Source organism: Chiloscyllium punctatum, chromosome 32, assembly GCF_047496795.1.
Source record: "Chiloscyllium punctatum isolate Juve2018m chromosome 32, sChiPun1.3, whole genome shotgun sequence".
Lineage (NCBI taxonomy): Eukaryota > Metazoa > Chordata > Chondrichthyes > Orectolobiformes > Hemiscylliidae > Chiloscyllium > Chiloscyllium punctatum.
The window spans coordinates 65,291,050-65,313,700 of NC_092770.1; the positions used below are offsets into that span (position 1 = coordinate 65,291,050).

General features: G+C 45.5%; 1 protein-coding gene across 9 annotated transcripts in view; it reads left to right on the top strand.

Moving 5' to 3' along the window:
• The window catches only part of cntn1b (contactin 1b), a 750,295-nt gene that overhangs the window by 339,497 nt on the left and 388,147 nt on the right, over nt 1–22,651 (top strand). For all 9 annotated transcript variants that reach the window (XM_072552560.1, XM_072552558.1, XM_072552559.1 and 6 more), the window contains 4 exons: nt 3,979–4,074; nt 13,671–13,877; nt 15,341–15,440; nt 17,170–17,351. In XM_072552560.1, coding sequence (XP_072408661.1) covers nt 3,979–4,074; nt 13,671–13,877; nt 15,341–15,440; nt 17,170–17,351 — 585 coding nt within the window. The remainder of the gene's footprint in view (nt 1–3,978; nt 4,075–13,670; nt 13,878–15,340; nt 15,441–17,169; nt 17,352–22,651) is intronic.

A 22,651-nucleotide genomic window follows, 5' to 3' on the forward strand; every position in this document is an offset into this window, starting at 1 on the left:
AATGCTTCTGGAATCCTAACCATTCTGAGTTAACACGTGCCTCTGTAATGTCCCTGCCAATCCATTAACTCCCCAGATTGTGCAGTTGCATGAAATTTGATTTTGAATCAATTGATCTTACAAAGTCCTGACCAAACAGGCTGGAACCAGCAGAGATGTGCTTCAGACGTTGTTGAGTGAGCCCCCAGTCTGTCCTTCCCCGGTATTGAAGGAAAGAGCAGTTTGAACAAACCTCTGTTCGTGCATTCGTTTCTAAAAATCCCAACAGCCTTTTTCTTACACCCTCACAGCCTTGCTGAAGGTGAGCCATCACTACCAGTGATACCAAGTTCTTGAGTTAACTCGAGCCTGGCCAGTTGTGGTAATAGATTAAATTCCACTGGGACACGAGGGGCAATTCCCTCAAATTAATTCCCCAATTCCCGCCACACGTTCCCCGACTTCCGCCCCAATGACTCCACCCACACCACGCGTTTTGTCACTTCTGCCCCTATGTCATCAATGACATCACGCGTTCTGTGACTTCTGCCACTCCCCTACTGCCGTTGTCGCCACCACTTCTGCCCCCACTAACACAACTTACCTGTACACTGCCAGCACGCCTCCCATGGATCCCACTGTCACTATCCCTGCCCCCCCAGAACTCTGAGGGGAACACCATCTCTGCAAATGGCTCCAAACCCATTTCCCCAGTCACAGTCTCTGCCCCTACTCCCAGCTCCACACCTATGCAAGGTCCTAGCTCCCAGCCCTGCTGGGATTTCACCATCCCCCCAGACCTCCCCCTCACTGAGGACGAACGATCAGTTCTCAGCAAAGGCCTTACTTTCATCCACCCTGCCCACGCATCAACAAATTCAGTACATGTTGTGATGTCGAACACTTCTTCTGCTGCCTCCGCCTCCGAGCTTACTTTTTCCATCATGACTCCCACCTACCTTCCGAGGACTCCTTCACTCGCCTCCAACACACTCCATCTACCTGGACAACCCGTGATGGCCTATTACCTGGCCTCGATCTCTTCATTTCAAACTGCTGCCGGGACATTAACCCCCTCAACCTGTCTACCCCCCCTCCCCCACTCCAACCTCTCACCCTCACAACGCGCAGCCCTCCAATCCCTCTGCTCCAATCCCAACCTCACCATCAAACCAGCGGATAAAGGGGGTGCAGTGGTAGTTTGGTGCACTGACCTCTACACCGCTGAAGCCAGACGCCAACTCAAAGACACCTCCTCCTACCGCTCCCTCAACCATGACCTCACCTCCCATCACCAAACCATCATCTCCCAGACCATACACAAACTCATCATCTCAGGGGATCTCCTACCCACAACTTCCAACCTCATAGTTCAGGAACCCCGCACTGCCTGATTCTACCTCCTTCCCAAGATCTACAAACCTGACTGCCCCACCCAACCCATCGTCCCAGCCTGCTCCTGCCCCACTGAACTCATCTCCACCTACATTAATACTGTCCTATCCTCCGGTCCAGGAACTCCCCACATATGTTCGGGACACCGCCCACTCTCTCCACCTTCTCCATGACATCTGTTTCCCTGGCCCCCAACGCCTCATCTTCACCATGGACACCCTGTCCCTCTACAGCTCTATCCGCCATGACTAGGGCCTCCAAGCCCTCTGTTTCTTCCTATCCTGACATCCCCACTAGTACTCTTCCACTGACACTCTCATTTGTTTGGTTGAACTAGTCCTCACCCTCAACAATTTGTCTTTCAAATCCTCCCACTTCCTCTGACGAAAGGGGTAGCTTTGGGCACCCTCACGGGCCCCAACTATGCCTGTCTCTTTGTTGGCTATGTAGAACAGTCTATCTTATGTAGTTACACTGGCACCACTCCTCACCTTTTCCTCCTCTATGTTGATGACTGCATCAGCGCCACCTCGTGCTCCCACGAGGACGTTGAGAAGTTCGTCAATTTCATCAACACATTCCACCTTGACCTTAAATTCACATTGACCATCTCTGACACCTCCCTCCTCATCCTAGACCTCTCCATCTCCATCAACGACGACCGACTGAACACTGACAGCTTTTACAAACCTACTGACTCCCACAGCTACCTGGATTACACCTCCTCCCACCCTACCTCCTGCAAAAATGCTATCCCATATTCCCAATTCCTCTGCCTCTGCCATATTTGCTCCCAGGAGGACCAGTTTCACCCCAGAACACACTAGATGGCCTCCTTCTTTAAAGACTGTAATTTCCCCTCCCACGTAGTTGAAGATGCCCTCCAACGCACCTCCGCCCTCAAACTCCACCCCACCAACCTCCACATAAACCACATCATCTGCCGACATTTCTGCCACCTACAAACGGACCCCACCACCAGGGATATATTTCCCTCCCACCCGTATCCGCTTTCTGCAAAGACCGTTCCCTTCATGATGACCTGGTCAAGTCCACACCCCCCCCCCCCCCCCCCCCCCCCCAACAACCCACAGTCCCCTCCTGGCACCTTCCCCTGCCACCGCACAAATTGCGAAACCTGCGCCCACATTTCCTCCCTCACCTCCATCCAAGATCCCAGAGGAGCCTTCCACATCCATCAAAGTTTCACCTGCACATCCACCAATGTCATTTGTTGTATCCCTTGCTCCCAATGCGGTCTCCACTACATTAGGGAGACTGGACGCCTCCTCGCAGAGCACTTAAGGGAACATCTCTGTGACACCCACACCAATCAACCCCACCGCCCTATGGCCGAACTTTTCAACTCCCCCTCCCACTTTGCCAAAGAACGCCTCATCTTCCATCGCGGAACCCTTCAACCCCAGGGTATCAATATGGACTTCAGTTTTCTCATTTCCCCTCCCCGACCTTATCCCAGTTCCAAACTTCCAGCTCAGCACCGTCCTCATGATTTGTCCTGCCTGTCAATCTTCTTTCCCACCTCTCCGCTCCATCCTCCTCTCTGACCTATTACTTTTACCCTTTCCTCCATCCACCTATTGCATTCTCAGCCACCTTCCACCCATCCCCACCCCCTTCCATTTATCTCTCGACCCCCAAGACTTCCAGCCTCATTCCTGATGAAGAGCTCCTGCCCGAAACTTCGATTTTCCTGCTCTTTGGATGCTGCCTGACCTGCTGTTCATTTCCAGCACCACTCTAATCTTGACATTAGTCTCCAGCATCTACAGTCCTCACTTTCACCTAGGAGCTTAACCACACCCATTCAGGCTGCTTCTACTGTTCCAAAAAAAACCTCAAGGCTTTACATGTTGTTTACCTTCTCATGGACTGATTGGCTTTGGTCTCCCATCTCTTTTAAAAAGAAACCAGGACAAAATAACTTTTTGAAGCCACAGCATTGTCACAATCCTGCTCCACAGTGAAAATTTCTTCGATGTGTCTTGGTTTAAATTAATGTTTGTGCATACAGGAGCATCACTCATTAAAAGATTCGTTCGACATGAATTTCTTTAAAGTGGAAGCAAAGTCACAGGGTGGTTTGAACTTTTTGTTTGAAAGTATTCCCTCATCTTCTAGTGAGAAAACAAACCTCCCGGGGGGGAGTGGGGGTAACCATTCGGTACTCTGCTGTCATGCTAACAATTTGTTATTAGCTGTTGCCTGTGTCTGCGAGTTTTTGATATGGTTCTGTGTATCGACCATTAAACTATTGTAATGAATTCATGCTTGCTCAGTTTTGATGACTGAACTTGAAACTGCCAATCAGCTTGCTTTGAGTCAGACATGAAAACTTTATGCTTTACGCAGTAGAACTAGTTGACTGAAATATCATTCTGGAGTTTGATGGACTGGTGAAGGGTGTAGGTTGTGTCAACAATAAATTGGAATTGAACTTTGACTGCATTGGAGTTTGGCTCCAACCTGCCATAAGCTCACCTTGTCAAGTCAGTTAAGAGTCTCAGCTTTACTCTACAAAAATTGTACTTGTGACTGTCGATGAATAATAAAAGACTCTTTGTGCATCTGTCTCTTTTCTAGACCTGGAGCGATTTCCAACAGAGGAGCGCCAAGCTGTGGAAGTGAATTTAGGAGTTGGGGTCATGCTCCTTTGTGCTGCCCCTCCCCATTTTCCAGGTAATTGCATACATTTCTACATTTCAATGTTACTTGAGCTGTGTTTTCCTTCTCTTGTCAATGTCACCACCTTCCCTCTTTCCCCATAAGGCTTCTTCCTGGACTGTGATTTGCGGGCACAGCTTGTGATTAATGTTTTCAGGTGAGCGTTGGCGGTCAGTGTTGACAGAGTGTCAGTCGGACAGGTTGTGGACATTCTTTGAACTTAGCTGTAGCATCAGGAATGTGAGGTATACGATGAACCTTCCAAAATTCTGCTCGAAAAGGTAGACAGCATTTCCCTCAAGACAGTGCTTCTCAACAAAGCCCTGATCATAACGGCATCAGAGAATCTGTTGTCCTCTTTTGGGGAAGCACTGACCATGCCCTTGCAGTCTCACCACATCACAAATAGAATCATGAAACGTGAGAATGTGTTTGTGGGTCATTCAATGCTTGGCTGTACCAGATCTTTGATGCACTATCCAGTCAGTGCTGGGTCACCGTCCTGGAACTGCCTCCCTCAGAGCATTGTGGGTCAATCCATAGCACGTGGACTGCAACGGTTTAAGAAGGCAGCTCACACCCACCTTCTCAAGGGCAGCTAGGGAAAGGCAGTAGGTGGTGGCCCAGCCAGCAACATCCACATTCAGTGAGTGTATAAAAACAAAGTTAGTACTAATCCCTTGCATTTCTTCAGTGCTTAGCAAACCCCTTCAGATCGCACAGGTATTTCAAATATTTCACCCCACATTCTTCTAAAGCTCAGATACTAGAGGCCTTTTATACAGACTTTCAGCATGAGAATCTTTGCTGTACCCCTTACAACACATAGACCACCTCACTTAAAGATGGAGACCAATGCACCAACTCCTCCTGGGCAGTCTCACCAAATCACTGGACAGTTACAGTAAGATTTCTTTACTCCTCTGCTCCAGTTTCCATTTAAAAAAAAAAGACCAACATGCCATTCTCGTGATTACTAGATATTTATGCTTAATTTCTGTCATAAAAGCAAAATACTGAGGATGCTGGAAATCTGAAAAAGAAAGCCGAAAGTGTTGGAGAAACTCAGCAGATCTGGCAGCGTGTGGAGAGAGAAAAACATTTTGAGTCCAATATGATTTCTTCGAGAGAGACTCTAGCACTTTCTGTTGCATTTCTGTGCTCCTTGTACGAGTGAACCCAAGTCTCTGTGAGCATCAATATTTATCTGTTCCACAAGTTTCAAAACACGTTCTGCTTTTTTATTCTTATAACTAAAGTGTGGGCTCATCTTTGCCCACATTACATTCTGTCTGCCACATTATGACCCACTAAATTACCCCATTTCTTTCTGTCTGTCTGTCTCTCTTTGTGGTATCGTTGCGATCTTACAATTTCCATTCCCATCTAGCTTTGTATTGTCAGAAAACCTGATAAGTCACTTCCTGCTTCTGAATCACAAAGATAGATTACAAATATTTGGAGATCTAGAATTGATTCTTGAAGCATTCCACTTTAAATTAGATTAGATTAGATTATTTACAGTGTGGAAACAGGCCCTTCGGCCCAACAGGTCCATACCGACCCCCCCCCGCCCCAAGCTCTATTTTGATTTAATCCCTGCTCTCCCGGAAATTTAATAAAGATTGGTACACCTGTTGTCTGTCACTGTGTCTCAAAAAAAAAACTCAAGGATTAGAACTGTTCCAGTTGAGGACTGAGGAAAAAAAACACAAATAAACAGGAGTCTCAGGAATTCTCCTCACTCTAGGGACAGGCTCTGAGCTGGCTGGTCAGAATCCATGTACTGTGCACGTGTAAATAAAGGGTGACTTGGTGACGGAATACCGGCCACTGTGGAGTTATTTCAAGATCGGGACAGTCACACTGTTTCTGTCTATATTAATGCTGCCAGTCCTGTTGACTTTCTCCATCAATTTCTGTTTTGGTTTAGATCTTCAGCATTCTCAGTTGGTTATTTTATTTCACTATCCTTCGTTTCCGTCGTAAGCCACAGATGGGACTTCTGGATGCTGAGATGTTTCCCCCCCAAGCGGGAGTCTAAAACTAGTTGGGCACTGTTTAAAGATCAGGCATCTCCCATTTAGGCTGAAAATGAGGAGAACTTCTTTTTCTCAGAGAGTCGTGGAATTATTCTTCCACACAGAGCAGTAGAGGCCTTATCATTGAGTCTATCCAAGGCTGAGTTACACAAATTTCTGATTTACAAGGAAGTTTGCATTATGAGGTATCTTGCAGAAAAGTGTAGCTACGATCATAGTAAGATCAAGTATGATCTTATTGAGTGGTATGAGATGCAATCCATTTTCTGTTGCCTCCCTTTGAACTGAGGAAGTCAGTAATCTGTGAACTTGTAACATTCAGAGCATATTCCATCCCAGCAGTTGCTAGGTTGCCACATTCAATTTTACTCAGCAGTAGGAGTGGGGCTTATTCTAAGGCTTTCAATTGATCACTGAGTGCAGTTTAGGGGTTACTGAAAAAGAGTTCAAAGGTTGAAGCTGTGTAGTGAGTGAGAATTTGAATGGGAGAGGGAGAAGACAGTGCTGCTGTTAACTGCATTGCTGAAGGCAATTGAAGTACCTGGGATCTATATAGAGAGAGACAATGATGTCCTGGGAGCAATGGGAAGTTCAGAATAAGTCCGGTACCACCAGTAGTTCATGGTAGCTGAGATGGGTATTAATATTTGCTGGATGATCTGGGCAAGGTGAAAGTTCAAGGAAAGCTGCAAGGGCAGTTTTATCTCGGTGAAGCTCGTTGTCATCGAAGAGCTGCAGTTACACTTGTGAATGATTAGGAGAGTATAGTTTCAGAGCTGAGGGGAGTGTAGACCCAGGAAAAGAGGATGATCTACAGATTGGGGACAGTAATTGAGTTCACAACACAGAGGAAATTTAGGGCCAAATCAGCAAAAGTGAAGAATTGTAATTCCTGAGTAATGGGTAGGGTCATCAGCAGTACCGTCAGTCATGCAAGCAAATGAATAACCTGCCCAATGATGCTTGCCTTTGCCAGGGCAAGGCCATTCAGTTCCTCACCACTTCACAGTCTTGATTCAAACATGCGTAAAAGAGCTGAATTCAAGAGGTGAGGTGAGAGTTACTGCCCTTGACATCAAGGCTGTATTGACTGAGTGTGGCATAAAGAAGCTTTAGCAAAATTAGAGATGAGGGTCGGGGGACTCTCTGCAGGTTAGACTCCTACCTGGCAATTGGGAAGATGGCGGTACTGGTTAGTGGTCAGTCACCTCAGCTCCAAGAGTTCTCTGCAGGAGCTGCTTGGGATAATGGCCCAGGCCCAACCACTTATAGCTACTTCGTCAATGGCTTTCCCTCCATTGTAAGGTCAGTAGTGAAATAGTTCACAGATGTTTGCACAATAATACCATCTGTGTTACTGAAGCAGTCCATAACCACATGCAGCAAGATTTGGACAATGTCTAGGATTGAGCTGACAAATGGCGAGAAACTTTCATATCCCACAAGTGCCAGTCCATGACCAACTCTAATGAGAGAGAATTTAATCATTGACTTTTGACATTCAAAGGCATCACCATCACTGAAGCTCCACGAGAATATCCTAGGGGTTATCATTAGCAAGAAACTGAACTGAACTGGCCATATAGGTACTGTGGTTACAAGAGCAGGTCAGAGGTTAGGAATACTGCAGCAAATAACTCACTTCCTGACTCCCCAAAGCCTGTCCACAAGGCACAAGTCCAGAGTGTGCTGGAATACTCCCCACTTGCCTGGATGGTACAGCTCCAAGAAGCTTGACACTATCCAGGACAGCGCAACCTGCTTGATTGGCACCACATCCTTAAACATTGCCTTCTTTGCTGATGCTCAGTAGCAGTAGTGTGTACTATCTACAAGATGCACTGCAGAAATGCACCAAAGCAACTTAGACAGCACTTTCCAAATCCAAAACCACTTCCCTCAGGAATGACAATGGCAGCAGATATATGGGAACACCAACACCTGCAAATTCCCCTCTTGGCCACTCAGCATCCTGACTTGGAAATATGTTCTTTATCCTGCAGATTGCTAGGTCAACATTCTGGAACTCTCTTCCTAACAGCATTCTGAGTCTCCTGACAATAAATTGATTCCAATTGGTGACCGTCTGTGTGGTGGTTGCACATTCTCCCCGTGTCTGCGTGGGTTTCCTCCAGCTGTTCAGGTTTCCTCCCACAATCCAAAGATGTGCAGGTCAGGTTGGTTAGCCATGGGAAATGCAAGGTCACAGGGATAGAGTAGGGGTCTGGGTCTGGGTCTGGGTAAGATGCTCATCAGAGGGTTGGTGTAGACTCGAAGGGTTGAATGGCTTGCTTGCACCCCGTAGGGATTCAATGGTTCTATGAAATGGACCGCAACCGATCAGCAAGGCAGCTTCCTACCACCATCTCATAGAGAACTTGGAACAGGAGATATATGCTGGCCAGCCAGCGAATTCCACAGCCTTGGAATCAATTTGGAAGTATAAGTTTTGGTTGACTTTGTTTTAGTTTAATGACTAGTTGTCTTTTTTCAAGTTTGAAATGATCAATTTCAGAAAGTGACAATTATATTTTCTCATTTACTATATTAAAGTACTGCCTTAACCTAAAGAATTTGGAGAAAAAAAATCAGCAGCTATTCCTTTACCTGTTATCTCCGACTTACAAGTTCTTTTGTTCTTTCTGTCCACTCCACTTTTTTTAATTTCCACTTGTCTCAGCCTTTGGGTTACTGTGTTCTCATCTCCCTGCTCCTGATGGTCCCTGCTGTACCAGACCACTGCTCTTGCTCCCATTACTTCAGGAAAATTGACCATGTTTCAACAATCCTGGGTTTTGGGAAATGTCTCCGAACTGGTCACACTTTTTACCAAACCCCTGTAGTGGGAGGGCGGGAGACGAGTTAAAATAGTCCTTGAGCTGACCATTCCTAGTTCTAGCCTGCTCCTTGGAGCAGCAGGATGGGACATAGATTCAGATGTCTGTTTGAGACTTGTATGTCGTGTCATGATATTGTCATTGCCATTTCGGATTAGTGACTGAACTGGGATTCTGCAATCAGGTGGGGAAGATCTGTCTGTAAGTAGATTCAAATTGTTACAGATTTCTGGGTATGGGTGAGGAACTTGGAGCAGCAAGAGTATGCCTCTCTGTCCCACAAGGCAACTCACTCGTGCAAACTCATTACTTCTGCCTTGTCCTCCATCTCACATTTTGGACTGCATTGTTTCCATTTAGGTATTCTTGAATGGGAAGGAATCAGTTCACTTGATTTTGCAGAAGAGGAAGATTGATGGTGAGGGTAGAGAAGGACAATCTCCACTCGGCACAAGGGGATGCTGCAACAGTCTGACATTCACCGCTCCATTCCTGCGCACTCCCTCTGCCAACATCTGAGGGACAGTGCTCGATTTATTGATGTCGTTAAGCTGAATGGCAGTCAAACTGTGCACATGACCAATTGTGATCCCTCTTTTGTCTGCTTGTGGATGAGATTGTCTGCTTCTTTTGACGTCCTCCACCTTCGATCTCCTCAAAGAAACGCATTCCCTCCCTTCCCTTCTGATAGCAGATTATCTTTCCTGACCAACGGATCTCTGATAAAGGTGCAGGACTTACTACAGACACTGGGAGCCACAGTCTTGGATATCGAATAAACTTAGTTTAACTCGGTGATTGAGTGCAGCTTCTCTGATTAAGCCCTCTGGTTCTGTCAGTGAACTAGAGAATGGAAATTGCATTTCAACTACTCGGTTACAGCATTTGGAATGCCAGCTGCTAAACATCTCTATTGAACCTGCTGGAAGTGCAATAGAGCAGTTTTAAGTGCAACCCCTGAGGGATTTCAGCTCCGTATATGTCCTGGTTTGTTGTATCCATTGAGAAACGTTTTTGTACAATGCACATCTCTTGCCACCTTGTGGCTGTTAACAGTCAGTAGATAGGAAACAACCCAGAACCATCCAAGTGATTTCATCTCTCTTCCAACAACCGTGGATTCAAGAATAATATTTGATGTAGATGACTATGTCAATCTTTGATAATTGAAGCATTCGTGTGCGGCGACTGGAAAAGACTCCCAAGATCCTAGAAAAGGCTCACAGACTGGGCTTTGGGCTGGGACAGAGTGGATGTGGATGGTGCATTAACATTGCTGCGAAGTATAGAGACTCTACAGTTCGAGCTGACTGCATGGACTTAATGAATAAGACAACAAGCATCACAATTTCATTCAGACCTGTCTTAAATCATTGCACAAAGCTAAGATATACTTTCTCTTTTAAGCCCCTGATTACAGTTGCTTCCTGATTATAATCCCAGGCAGCGATCAGCATACTGCGAGCCCCTGACACACTGCTGAGGTCATTGTGCAAGGGTTGTCATCTGCCCCATGAGGAGGGCACTGTCCAGTATGTGCAGGTTTCTCTTTCCTCTGTCTATTCCTTTATTTGACTCTCTGCTTTCCTGTTAACTCCTGTGCAATGCATACATTTCCTATTAATGCCTTCTTAAAGTAATTGGATTGAACCTGGATTCTCCATTAAGCCATATATTTATGGTTCTGTGTGCTGAGAATTCTGTTATTCAGCATTAATGTAAGGCTCTTGCTAGTTTATTCATGAAAGGGAGGCGGTTTGTGGTATTATCGTTGGACTGTTAATCCAGGGACTCGGGTTCGAATCCCACCAAGGTCGATGGTGGAATTCGAATTCATGGTGGCTCAGTGGTTAGCACTGCTGCCTCACAGCACCAGGGTCCCAGGTTTGATTCCAGCCTCAGGCGACTGTCTGTGTGGAGTTTGCACATTCTCCCCGTGTCTGTGTGGGTTTCTTTCAGGTGCTCTGGTTTTGTTTCTCAGTCCAAAGTTGTGCGGGCTAGGTGAATTGGCCATGTTAAATTTCCCATAGTATTCAGGGGTGTGTAGCTTAGGTGCATTAGTCATGGGAAATGTAGAGTAATAGGATAGGAGAATGGATGTGGGTGTGGTACTCTTCAGAGGGTCAGTGTGGACTTGTTGGGCCAAATAGCCTGTTTTTACACTGGAGGGATTCTATGAAAGTCTGGAATTAAGAGTCCAATGATAATCGTTGCTGATTTTTGGAAAGACCCCATCTGTTTCGCAAATGTACTTTAGGGAAGGAAAATGCCATCCTTACCTACATGTAACTCCAGATGCTCAGCAATGCTGTTGATTCTCAACAGCCCTCTGGGCAATAAATGCCCATCCTGTGAATGAAGAGGAAAAATCCCCATTAACCGCTAATTTGTGTAATTCAAAATAAGAACGGAGTTGAAAGAGCTGGACAAAATCCTTCTTTTCTGTGGAACACTCTCTAAAATCAACATTCCTAGCTCCAGCCCAGAGCAATTTGGGAGCATGAATCCTGAAAAGCTAACATCCAAGTTCAGTGGATAATAGGGAAGACAAATGGATTGTTGCTTTTAAATTCAAAGAAAATGGAGTATCAAAATAAGGGAAGCCTTCCAAAAATTGTACAAGTCAAAATTAAACCATGTATGGAATAAACAGTCCCAAGTCCTGTTATCTGAGGAAAGATATACTCGCATTGCAGACAGTCCAGAGAAAGTTCGCTAGGCTGATCCCAAAAAGGAAAGATTCCATTATGAGGGGTGTTTGTGCAGGTTCGGGTTATAACCATTGGAATTTAAAAGAATGGAAACGTTGAAACGTTTAAAATTCCTCAAGGACTTGACTGAGTACATGAATACAGGTCACTCGCCCTTGTGGGAGAGTTTAGGACTAGGGTTAGGACGGAGATGTGAAGGAGTTTCTTCTTTCAGAGTGTAATTAATCTGTGGAATTCTTTATCACAGAGAGCTGTCGAGGCTGTGTTACTGAGTATATTCAGGCTGAGAGAAACTGATGTTTAATCAATAAGGAAATTGAGGTGATGCAGAAAAGGCAGCAAAGTGGGTTTGAGGGTTATTAGATTAGCCGCGACTTCATTGAATGATAGAGCAGATTGGACGAGCTGAATGGCCCGCTTCGGCCTTTGTAGCTTATGGTCTTAAGATCGTATTCTGGAATGGACAAGCCTGGTGTTGTGGAAGCCTATTGGCTAGCTTAGCCCACTGTGGAGAATTTCCAGTCATCAGTCCCTGGACTTCTCAACTTCCCCATGTTCTAGTGAATTTTAGACCTGCCCGACTGACCTCTTTAGGAAAATGTTTAAATTTTTTTCCAAACCTAAGGCAAACCTGAAGTTTTGTTTTTTTCGTCTGTTCTCAGTGTCTGTTTGTGGTGCCTTTGAGAATATTTCTGATCATTGGTAAACAGTATGCTGGGTAAGTTATTTGGAACAAGTGTCACATTTACAATAATACTATCTGGACATTATGATTGATTTTCTGTTCCGTTGCTCTTCGTGTCTCTGGCAGTATCTACAACATGGCAGGTAAAGTCTGACAGGAATCGAGTGTCGTGATTACAATCAGTACGTGATATCTGTAGGAGTTCTAATACATTACGGACAGGGTATAGTAACAATGTGTTGCTACAATTTAAGCTACTGCCTGAACACAATGGAGTTTTAATTCTCAACTGAAGGAGGGGAAACAGCAAACTTGGTTTGAGGACAATACACAAATTCATTTTTGTTTCACTAATGGAAGTGAATGAAACTGAAGCTAGTTTGAGTGTTTGTGACACTTGATGCAATTAAAATGAAGCAGTCTTAGTTTTGGTAGTTTACCCCTATTCTGAGGAGACCATGCGTCCACGTTCCAAATCTACAGGCTGAGAGGTAATTCCCTGTCCTGTCAGTCTGTCTAAGCATTCTGCTCTCTTTGATCTAGACAGAAGGTTAAAACCTGTAGAGTAAGCACCGTTTCCATGTTTGGATGTTTCTGGAGCTTTACTGTTTCTCTTCTGGGTACGAACTAGTTTTCTGAATATTTTCTGTTCTTTATTAAATGTTTAAATGTGGCTAGTTTACAAACTGTGTGGGAAGGTTGTTAGTTTGCTGTGTTGGACTTGGTGGGAAAGGGAAGTGCAATTATCTTTAGTCAATGGCAATCATTTCGAGGTTCTTTGCGCAACCGTTTGCACACAAGTCAGGAGGATTTCAGTCCACCAGGGAAACTGCTGCGCCTGCAGAATTAAAGAAAGGAAAGACTTGGGTTTAAAGAGTGCCTTTCACCACTTTAGAACACCCTGAAGCACTTCAATACCAATGAGTTAGCTGAGAGGTGTTGTCTCTGTTATAATGTTGGGAAGATGGAAGCCAATTTATACACAAGTGAGCCACAGTTGACATGAGTGAAAGGTACTTTGGACTTCCCATGGCAACAAAAGATGGTGTACTAATTTTACCAACAGAGAGATTCCTTTCAGATGCCACTTCTAGAAAGTACATAATGCATTGACGCCAAATTTTGAATATACGTCATTGTAGGATGCAGTGTAGGAAACTGATTCTTGCTTTACATGACCTGGTTGTGCCTAATCCTGATGTGAGGCATGAAACATCGAGCGGTGTTCAATTGAACTCGCACTGATGTCTAGGGGCACAGGTGTTTGGAAAACTATGTTTTCTTCCTGGGCCAGGCCCTGTGTTAACCACAATGGAATGTTTTCTTCCCCCTACAGATGACCTCACCTACCGGTGGCTTCTGAATGAATTCCCCAGATTCATCATGTCTGGCAGACGCCGTTTTGTCTCCCAGACCACCGGGAATCTGTACATTGCGAAGGTGGAAGAGAGTGACATGGGCAACTACTCCTGCATTGTCACCAGCCCGTCCATTTCCAAAAGTGTTTTCAGCAAGTACATCCCCCTCATCCCTCAGACAGCCGGTGAGAATTTTCGGTTTTGTGACACTCCTCTCTGAATCACTTTGTTTTTTTGAGGGAATGGAAAGAAATCATGTAATTGTCAGATGAGATTTATCTAAGGGCATTACAAGATGTTGCGAGGCAAACATGGAAAGCATTCTGTACAGATCCTGTAACATTTTGCATATAACCATCAGACTACAGGAATGCATGTGTAAAGATATTTATACATATCAAATGTGAATAATATGAATGTGAGAGAGTCACTGAGGAGTACGATATAGACTTGAAATAAAGCAAAGAGAACGCAAAATTTACTACCTCAGGGAGTGCTTGAAGCAAATAACTCAGATGCACGAAAAGGGAAACTGGATAAGTCTTTGAGGGAGAAGGGAATAGACATTAATGATGGTAAACTTAAATCAGGAATGATCAGAGACAATGGAGTAGATCATAAACACTGGCATGGGCTGTTTTGATTGTACCATGTTTCCTGTCTAATGTAACCTTCTAGCTGGGCATTATTTGTTCTCCTTAACTATGGACATGCACTCCTGATTGCACAGTTTGTCAGATCTTGTCTGACACTGGCTGGAGATTGATGGTATTTTAACCACAGAATATGGAAGTTGTTTGATTTCCCAGCAATCCTGGCTTTCTCCCAGAGCACCTCCATTGCTGAACTTGTGCAGAAGGAGTTTGGGGTGGGGAGAGCATGTGGCATCTCATCACGTTGTGAGGCGAGTGCTAACTTTTCAAGTGTGGGTCCAGAACAGATCATGTGGCGGCATAGCAGAATCCAGCTTTGCCCTGTGTGCAAACCAGTGGGCAGGGGTTACCAACCAACAATCTAGAGAAAGCGCAACCCCCTAGTTACCGGGCGGTGAAACCATTTGTGGTATCCAGCTGTAGTCATTAGTTCAGAGCACCAACTCAGTGTAGCCACCATTGTGGAAACGCTTTTCACTAAAGCAGACCAGGTGCAGAGTGCAGATTTGTGCAGGTTCACCTGAACGGGAACAGTTTGCAGTTGCTGATGTGTCCCGGTTGAAAAGGGGTCCGATTGAAGGTGGGCCTTTCAAATCTCAATTACCTGACAGATGCGCAGCTTGCAGTGGGAGTAACAACCAGAAATAGGAACCCTGCCATTCGTTTGCATTAATCCCTGCCCTTGCTTATCGGATGACACTGAGGCCAATTGTACTGTACTAATCTGTGCCAATGGAATGAGTCCAGACTCAGGATGTAACCGGAATTGTGCCAGTGTTGCCTACCAACTACGTAGCTCAACTTGGGATGTCAGCAGAGAATGTGCTAAACCTTTACTTGCAGTTGTTTGGAAATGGTGTTTGAAAGCCAGGCTGGTAAAAGCACCCACAGTGGTTTCGTTTCTCCTGCAGTTCATCTTACTCTGGTAGTACCTGTGACCAGACAGTCACGAGCAGCTTTAGTAATGTTTCTTGTACTGATTGATTAAATTTCAGGTGTGGTGAAAAGATATCCTGCTGACATCAAAGTCAGGTTCACCGACACCCAAGTCCTGATGGGTCAGAACCTCACCCTGGAATGCTTCGCACTTGGAAAGTAAGTACAAGGAGTAAGATAATAAGTTTCAAATGTTGTGGTCTTCTTTCGAGAAGAGTTATTGTTCTGCACTTTCAGATATTAATGAAACATTGGATAGGTACAGAGGGAGGCCCTTGAGTCTATTCTGCTATTCAGTTTGATCATGGCTGAATTGTACCCCATCAATTTTTGTCTGCTTTATTCCATATCCTGAAATGTCCTTACAACATCAAGGAAGCTATTTCAGTCTTGGAGTTCCAGCTGACCCAAAATTTGCAATCTTTTGTGAAGCAAATGCTATACTTATACCAAGCCGTCAGTGATAAATCAGGTAGTGGTTTCTGATTTACTGCTTCCTGCCCTGGTGCTTGAACTTGATGATTAATGCCCTCAGTTGGATTTCCCCAAAGTAGCTTCTTTGACTCTTCCCTGTTGAATAATGCTGTAAATGTTTGATTAGTCTGGAGTAGATCTCTCGATTTCCTACACTAAAAGGGGCACACAGCAAATTGAAGCAACCCTAAAAGCTTATTTCGCGATCTTTCTTTATTATTCGCCAATTTTCTTCCATTCAGTCTATGACATGACTTATAACCCATTACCTCAGTCAGCAGTTTTTGGGTGTGAACCTCATAAGTCTCATCAGAGAAGGAATGTACTCACCCATCCAGTCTGTTCCCCCAACCTCTGTTGGCCAGCCCTTCAGCTGTGGGGGTTATTGGAGGTCACTGAAATACCAAAACATTTCTCGCTGGGGTATCTGGGTAATGATCAGGAGCAGGGGCCGACTCTATTCTCCCGACACGCTGCCCAGCATTTGGGGTGTTGAGACTTAATACACAGCCCTGGCTGAGATTAACTGACCTAGAGCAAAATGTATAAATTGTACCCCATCATCATTATGGTTTCAATCTTCATGAAGCCACGCTTTGTAATTCCCAGCTCACTCTTATCTCCTCAGTACCGAGCATTCTGGAAACATTGCCATTTACACCGAGGTGAATTTTGGGGATGTGTTTTTGTACTCTCCTGACTCTGAAGTGTCGCTGGGATAAGAAACTTACTCTTGAGTTGAATTAGTCTCAACAAAAGGGAGTAATGCACCATATGTGTGATTGTTAGGCTTCATCTCTCATGGTCTGCGTCGACTCAATCCACAGCTGGCTTTGTCTTTTCTGATTTTGACTTTTGTTCCATTGTCATTGTGTACAAATCTGATCTCTCACTTTTCCTTCTTCCCATCTCTCTCCCTCCTCTTCTCTCACATGTGCTCTCTCTATCTCGCTTGCTCGCTCTCACACTTCCCTTCTGTCCCTCCCCAACTCTGTCTTGTCTCTCTCCCCACCTCTCTTTCACACTTCCCTGCACTCCCTTTCCCTTTCATCCCTTGCTCTTTGCACTCTCTCTCTTGTCCCATCACTCTCTCACACGCTCTCTCTTTTCTCATTGTCTCACTCACCCTTTTCATCACCTCTGTATATCTCTTTTATTTCCCTTCAAACTCTCCCTCTTACCCCTCTCTTTCTCTATGTCTCACTGTCATACTCAATTTCTCTCTCATTCTCTCTGTCTCTCCCAATCCCACACTCTGTCTCTGTCTCTGTATCTCTCTATCTGTCTCTGTTTATCTCTCTCTCTAACTCTCTCTATTTCTGTCTTTCCCTCTGCCTCTCTGCCTCCCTCTGTCCGTCCCTATCCAAACCCTTCGCTTCTCCTTTCTCTATCTCCCGCCTTCCCTTCCCCTCAGCCCAATTCCTCAGATCCGTTGGTGGAAGCAGGAGGGAAGTTTGCCAAGCAGTGCTGAGCTGCTTACCTACAACTCGGTGCTAAGACTAACCAACATCCAGCCTGAGGATGAAGGCACTTACGTGTGTGAAGCAGAGAACTCTAAAGCAACAGATCGGGTTGAGGGATGGCTCACTGTACACGGTAAGGGAACCCTTCTGACAGTCACAGTCATAGAGTCATAGAGATGTACAGCACAAAACAGACCCTTCAGTCCAACTCCTCCGTGCTGACCAGATATCCTAATCTCGTCCCATTTGTTAGCGCTTGGCCCATATCCCTCTAAACCCTTCCTATTCATCTCAGAAGCCTTTTAAACAACCCCAACCTCGCCATCAAATCAGTAGACAAGGGTGGGGAGCGGTGCACAGTTGTAGTTTGATGCACCGACTTCTACATCACTGAATCCAGACGCCAACTCACGGATAGCTCCTCCTACTGCCCACTCGATCATAACCTCACCTCCCATCACCAAACTATCATCTCCCTGACCATCCACAACCACATCACCTCAGGGGATCTCCCATCCACAGTCTCCAACCTCAGATTCTGGGAAACCTGCACCGCCCGGTTCTGCCTCTTACCCAAAATGCACAAACTGACACACCCGTTCAACCCATTGTCTCCGCCTGCTCCTGCTCCACCGAAATTAACTCTGCGTACCTTGATGCCGTCCTGTTCCCCTTGGACCAGGATCTTCCCACATTTGTTTGGGACACCACCCACACCCTCCACCTCCTCCATGACTTTCGGTTAGCTGCCCCCCAGTGCCTCATCTTCAACATCCATTCACCATGATGAAGGCCTCCAAGCCCTCCATCTCTTCTTTTCACGCCAACCCTACCAGTACTCTTCCACATGTCACCGACTGTGTCCATTGCTCTCGATGTGGTCTCCTTTGCACTGGGGAGACAGGACATCAAGTTGCGGAACGTTTCAGAGAACATCTCTGGGGGACACACACTAAACAACCCCACTGCCCTGTGGCCGAACACTTCAACTCCCCCTCTCACTCCTCCAAGGAGGTCCTGGGCCTCCTCCATCACCAATCCCTAACCACTCCACGTCTGGAGGAAGAACACCTTATCTTCTGCCCTGGGACCCTCCAACCACATGGGATCGATGCTGATTTCACTGGTTTTCTCACTTTCCCTCCCCCCACCTTATACCAGATTCAATTTTCCAACTTGGCACTGCCCTTTTGAACTGTCCTACCTGTCCATCTTCCTTCTTACCTATCTGCTACACCCTCCTCTCCGACCTATCACCATCACCCCCCAACTTCATCAACTGCATTCCCAGATACATTCCTACCAGCCCCACCCCCTTCACATTTATCTCTCAGCCCCCTTGGGCCACTCCCACACTTCTGATGAAGAGCTTATCCTTGATGCATCAATTCTCCTGCTCCTCGGATGTACTCTCTATACCCTATACCCTCTAGATCTGGACTCCCCCACCCCAGGGAAAAGACTTTGTCTATTTATCCTATCCGTGCCCCTCATGATTTTGTAAATCTCTATAAGGCCACCCCTCAGCCTCTGACACTCCAGGGGAAACAGCCCCAGCCTATTCAGCCTCTCCCTATAGCTGAAATCCTTCAACCCTGGCAACATCCTTGTAAATCTTTTCTGAACCCTTTCCAATTTCACAGTATGCTTCCAGAAGGAAAGAGACCAGAACTGCACGTAATATTCCAACAGTGACCGACCCAATGTCCTGTACAGCCGTAACATGACCTCCCATCTCCTGTACTCTATGCACTGTCCAATAATGGAAAGCATACCAAATGCTGCCTTCACTATCCTATCTACCTACGACTCCACTTTCAAGGAGCTATGAACCTGCACTCCAAGGTCTTTTTTGTTAAGCAACACTCCCCAGGAGCTTACCATAAGAACTGCTAAGATTTGCTTTTGCAAAATGCAACGTCCCACCTTTATCTGAATTAAAATCCATCTACCACTCCCTTTGGCCCAAATGATCAAGATCCCGTTGTAATCTGAGGTCATTTTTATCACTTTACACTTCCAATTTTTGTGTCATCTGCAAACTTACTACTTATACTTTCTGTGTTCACATCTGTATTATTTACGTAAATAACGAAAAGCAGTGGACCCAGCACCGATCCTTGTGGCGCACCACTGGTCACAGGCCTCAAGTCTGAAAAGCAACCCTGCACCACCGGTCTCTTCTACCTTTGAGCCAGTTCTGTATCCAGATGGCTAGTTCTCCCTGTATTCCATGAGATCTAACCTTGTTAACCATGAGGAACCTTGTCAAATGCCTTACTGAAGTCCATATAGATCATGTCCACTCTCTGCCCTCGTGAATCCTCTTTGTTACTTCTTCAGAAAACTCAATCAAGTTAGTGAGACATGATTTCCCACGCACAAGGCCATGTTGAGTATCCTTAATCAGTCTTGGCCTTTCCAAATACATGTACATCCTGTCCCTCAGGATTCCCTCCAACAACTTGCCCACCACCCCTGTCAGGCTCTCCAGGAAGGCTGTATTTTGGCCCTTCCGAGCCAGTTCAGCTAACCGTATCCAAATCACTGGATAGTCTCCAGCTGGTACATTGTGTCCATTTTCTAGACGCTTTTAAAGAGGATGTCAGGGGAGTTGCAGAGGAGGCTAGAAAGGTACCAGGGATGACAGCTTTATGTAGAAACTCTAGAAAAGCTTATTCTGTTGCAAACTGTAAGGAAATTGAATAGGTCAAAATTATAATTACCATTGAGACTAAGGAGAAAGTGTTCTCAGTGACAAGAGAATTGATAACTTGAGAATTTTCGTAATAGAATGAAGCTACAAGGGGCTTGTTTACCAGATCTAGGACAGGAGACTTCCTCTTTTTATTGATGTGATTGCCTGTGGGTGTGGTGTGTTGTTACAGATCCCCAATGATAGCCTCAACCTCATAGCATGAACATCACTGAGCCTTGCATCAGCCAGCAACACCATACCACGGGTCTTATGCAGCACTGGCAGTGACTCCATCTCTGAGCCAGGAGACCCAGATTCAAGTCCCACCTGCTCCAGAGGTATATTGTAACATCTCTGGGCAGGTTGTTTTAAAAGCATCTTAAAAGTTATTTTCAATCATTCGAGGCATGTTACAGGTCAGATGGAATCTGAATCCCGATTGCCTTGCTCAGAGATAGGAACACTACCACTGCACCACAAAAGCCTTAGACAATAAAGAGCAACAGGGTTGGGGAATGGGCCTGGGTAGGATACTTTTCGGTGCATCAGTGTGGACCTGTTCAGCCTAATGTCCTGTTTCCACACTGTAAGGAATTCTATGGTATTATCCTAACTATTACACTGAGCAGTGAATAGAACCATAGAATCCCTATAATGCAGATAGAGGCAGTTTGCTCCAGTGAGTCTGCACTGACCCTCTGAACATCATCTGACCCAGAGACACTCCTCCACCCCCTCACCATAACCCCAAATTTCACATGGCTAATCCACCTAGCCTGCACATCCCTGGACACGATAGGGCAATATAGCATGGCCAGTTCGCCTAACCTGCACTTCTTTTGAACTGAGAAGGGAAACTGGAGCACTCGGAGGAAACCCGCACAGTCATGGGGAGTACGCAAACTCCACACAGTCACCCAAAGATGGAATCGAACCCAGGTCCTTGGTGCTGTGAGGCTGCAGTGGCTAACCACTGAGCCACCGTGCTAGTAGGTGAGCTGTTAGCTCCAGCCCTATTGAGCTGTTAAGCTCACCATTTGAATTCAGCCATTGAGAGCCCATGACTATCGTCAGAGACTTGGAACCAGTCTTTAGACACTTCTATATGTATGAACTGGGTTCATGATATCAGGCCAGAAGGAAAATTTCCTTTTACTTTGTTCAATTTCCATGGGGACTTAGGAGAGATGGGAGTGCTCTCCTTTGTCCGAGGAGGCAGATTTACTTTTCAGCCAAGCCTCCTCTTTGATGATGAGGCTACTGTCATCTCTCTAAAGGCCATTTGTTTCTGCCACTGGCAGAGGTCTCTTGCTACCAAGATTGCAACCAGCACGGTGAACACTGACTGACTGACTTTTATATTTGTAAATATATTCTCATCAACCTGTTTCGAAGATGTTGTTACACATTTTTGGAGCCAGTGGGACTTGAACCTGGTTCTCCTGCAAGAGTCCTCTAAATAGACTCTGAATGGGCTGAAACCAGCAATGATGCTTTTAATCATTGATCAGAAATTCAACCTGCTGTCCATTGTGCAACAGATCCATATGAGGCTGTGCTGTTGCGGACCAGGAGTTAAAATTCACCTCTGGCTAAGTCACGCCCTGAGCGCTAACCTGGGGCCTAACAATCCACTGCAGAGGTGCTGCACTGTGAGCAATGCTGTCTTTCAGATGAAATGCTAAGCTGACACTCCCGTGTTCCCTTTTAGGTGGACGTAAAACATTTAAAATCATAGATCATAGAATCCCTACAGTCTGGACACAGGCCATTTGGCTCAGCAAGTCCACACCGGCCCTCTGAAGATTATCCCACCCAGACCCATTCCCCTACCCTATTCCTCTACATTTACCCCTGACTAGTGCACCTAGCCTACACATCCGTGAACACTATGGGCACTTTAGCACAGCCAATTCAGCTAACAACTTATGCCCTTTTTTGCCTCGCTGGGTGTTTTGGCCAGTATTTAACCCTCCGTTACCCCACAAAAGCTGACTTGTTTGGCCAACATCGAAAAGCTATTTTGTTGGAACATGCCGTGAGTGTGTGGACTGCTGTATTTCCTAGAGAATAACATGGAATAACCTTTCAAAATCACCATTGACAACAAAGCACTTTGGTACCCCTTGAGTTTGTCAAAGGTGCTACAAGAACACTAGGTTGTCAGCACTGGCCTGAGCTCCAAGGCTTTATCACTGAATCTGGAGTTCACATTAAGATGTTCCCTGCAACTCCAGCTTTGTCACTGACTTAGAACAACAGGCAGCTTGGCCTTAACAATCCATACCTTTTTTTTGAGATGAGATAAAGCCTTAAAAGTCGATATTTGTAGATGTTCTTCGTTCCAATCAAAGCAGTCAAACCTTTGCATCTCTGAGAGGCAATTAATTGATTGCCAAAAGCTCAGGATTTGAGTTGCAATTAAGCAAAGAGCTCTTTCTCCAAGTTGCCTCTTGCTGTTTCAGTTCATTAGTGGATTCTATGCCCTTTGCAGAAATTGAACAAAGAACAGTAAGATCAGAAGAGGCAGTAAGGTACTTGTGATTAGCTGTAAGTCTCTAATTTTCTCTCCTCCGTGGTGATTCATGTTTTAAACATAAACTATCTGGCTTTCCTCCCACATTCGAGCAGTCAGAAAGTTGAAAGGCTCTTATAATTTTGTCCCTTTGACCTTTTTGTGTTCTCACTCTTAGTGCAACTGGGTATCCTCCAGCTCACCAATAATGATGGCTTTA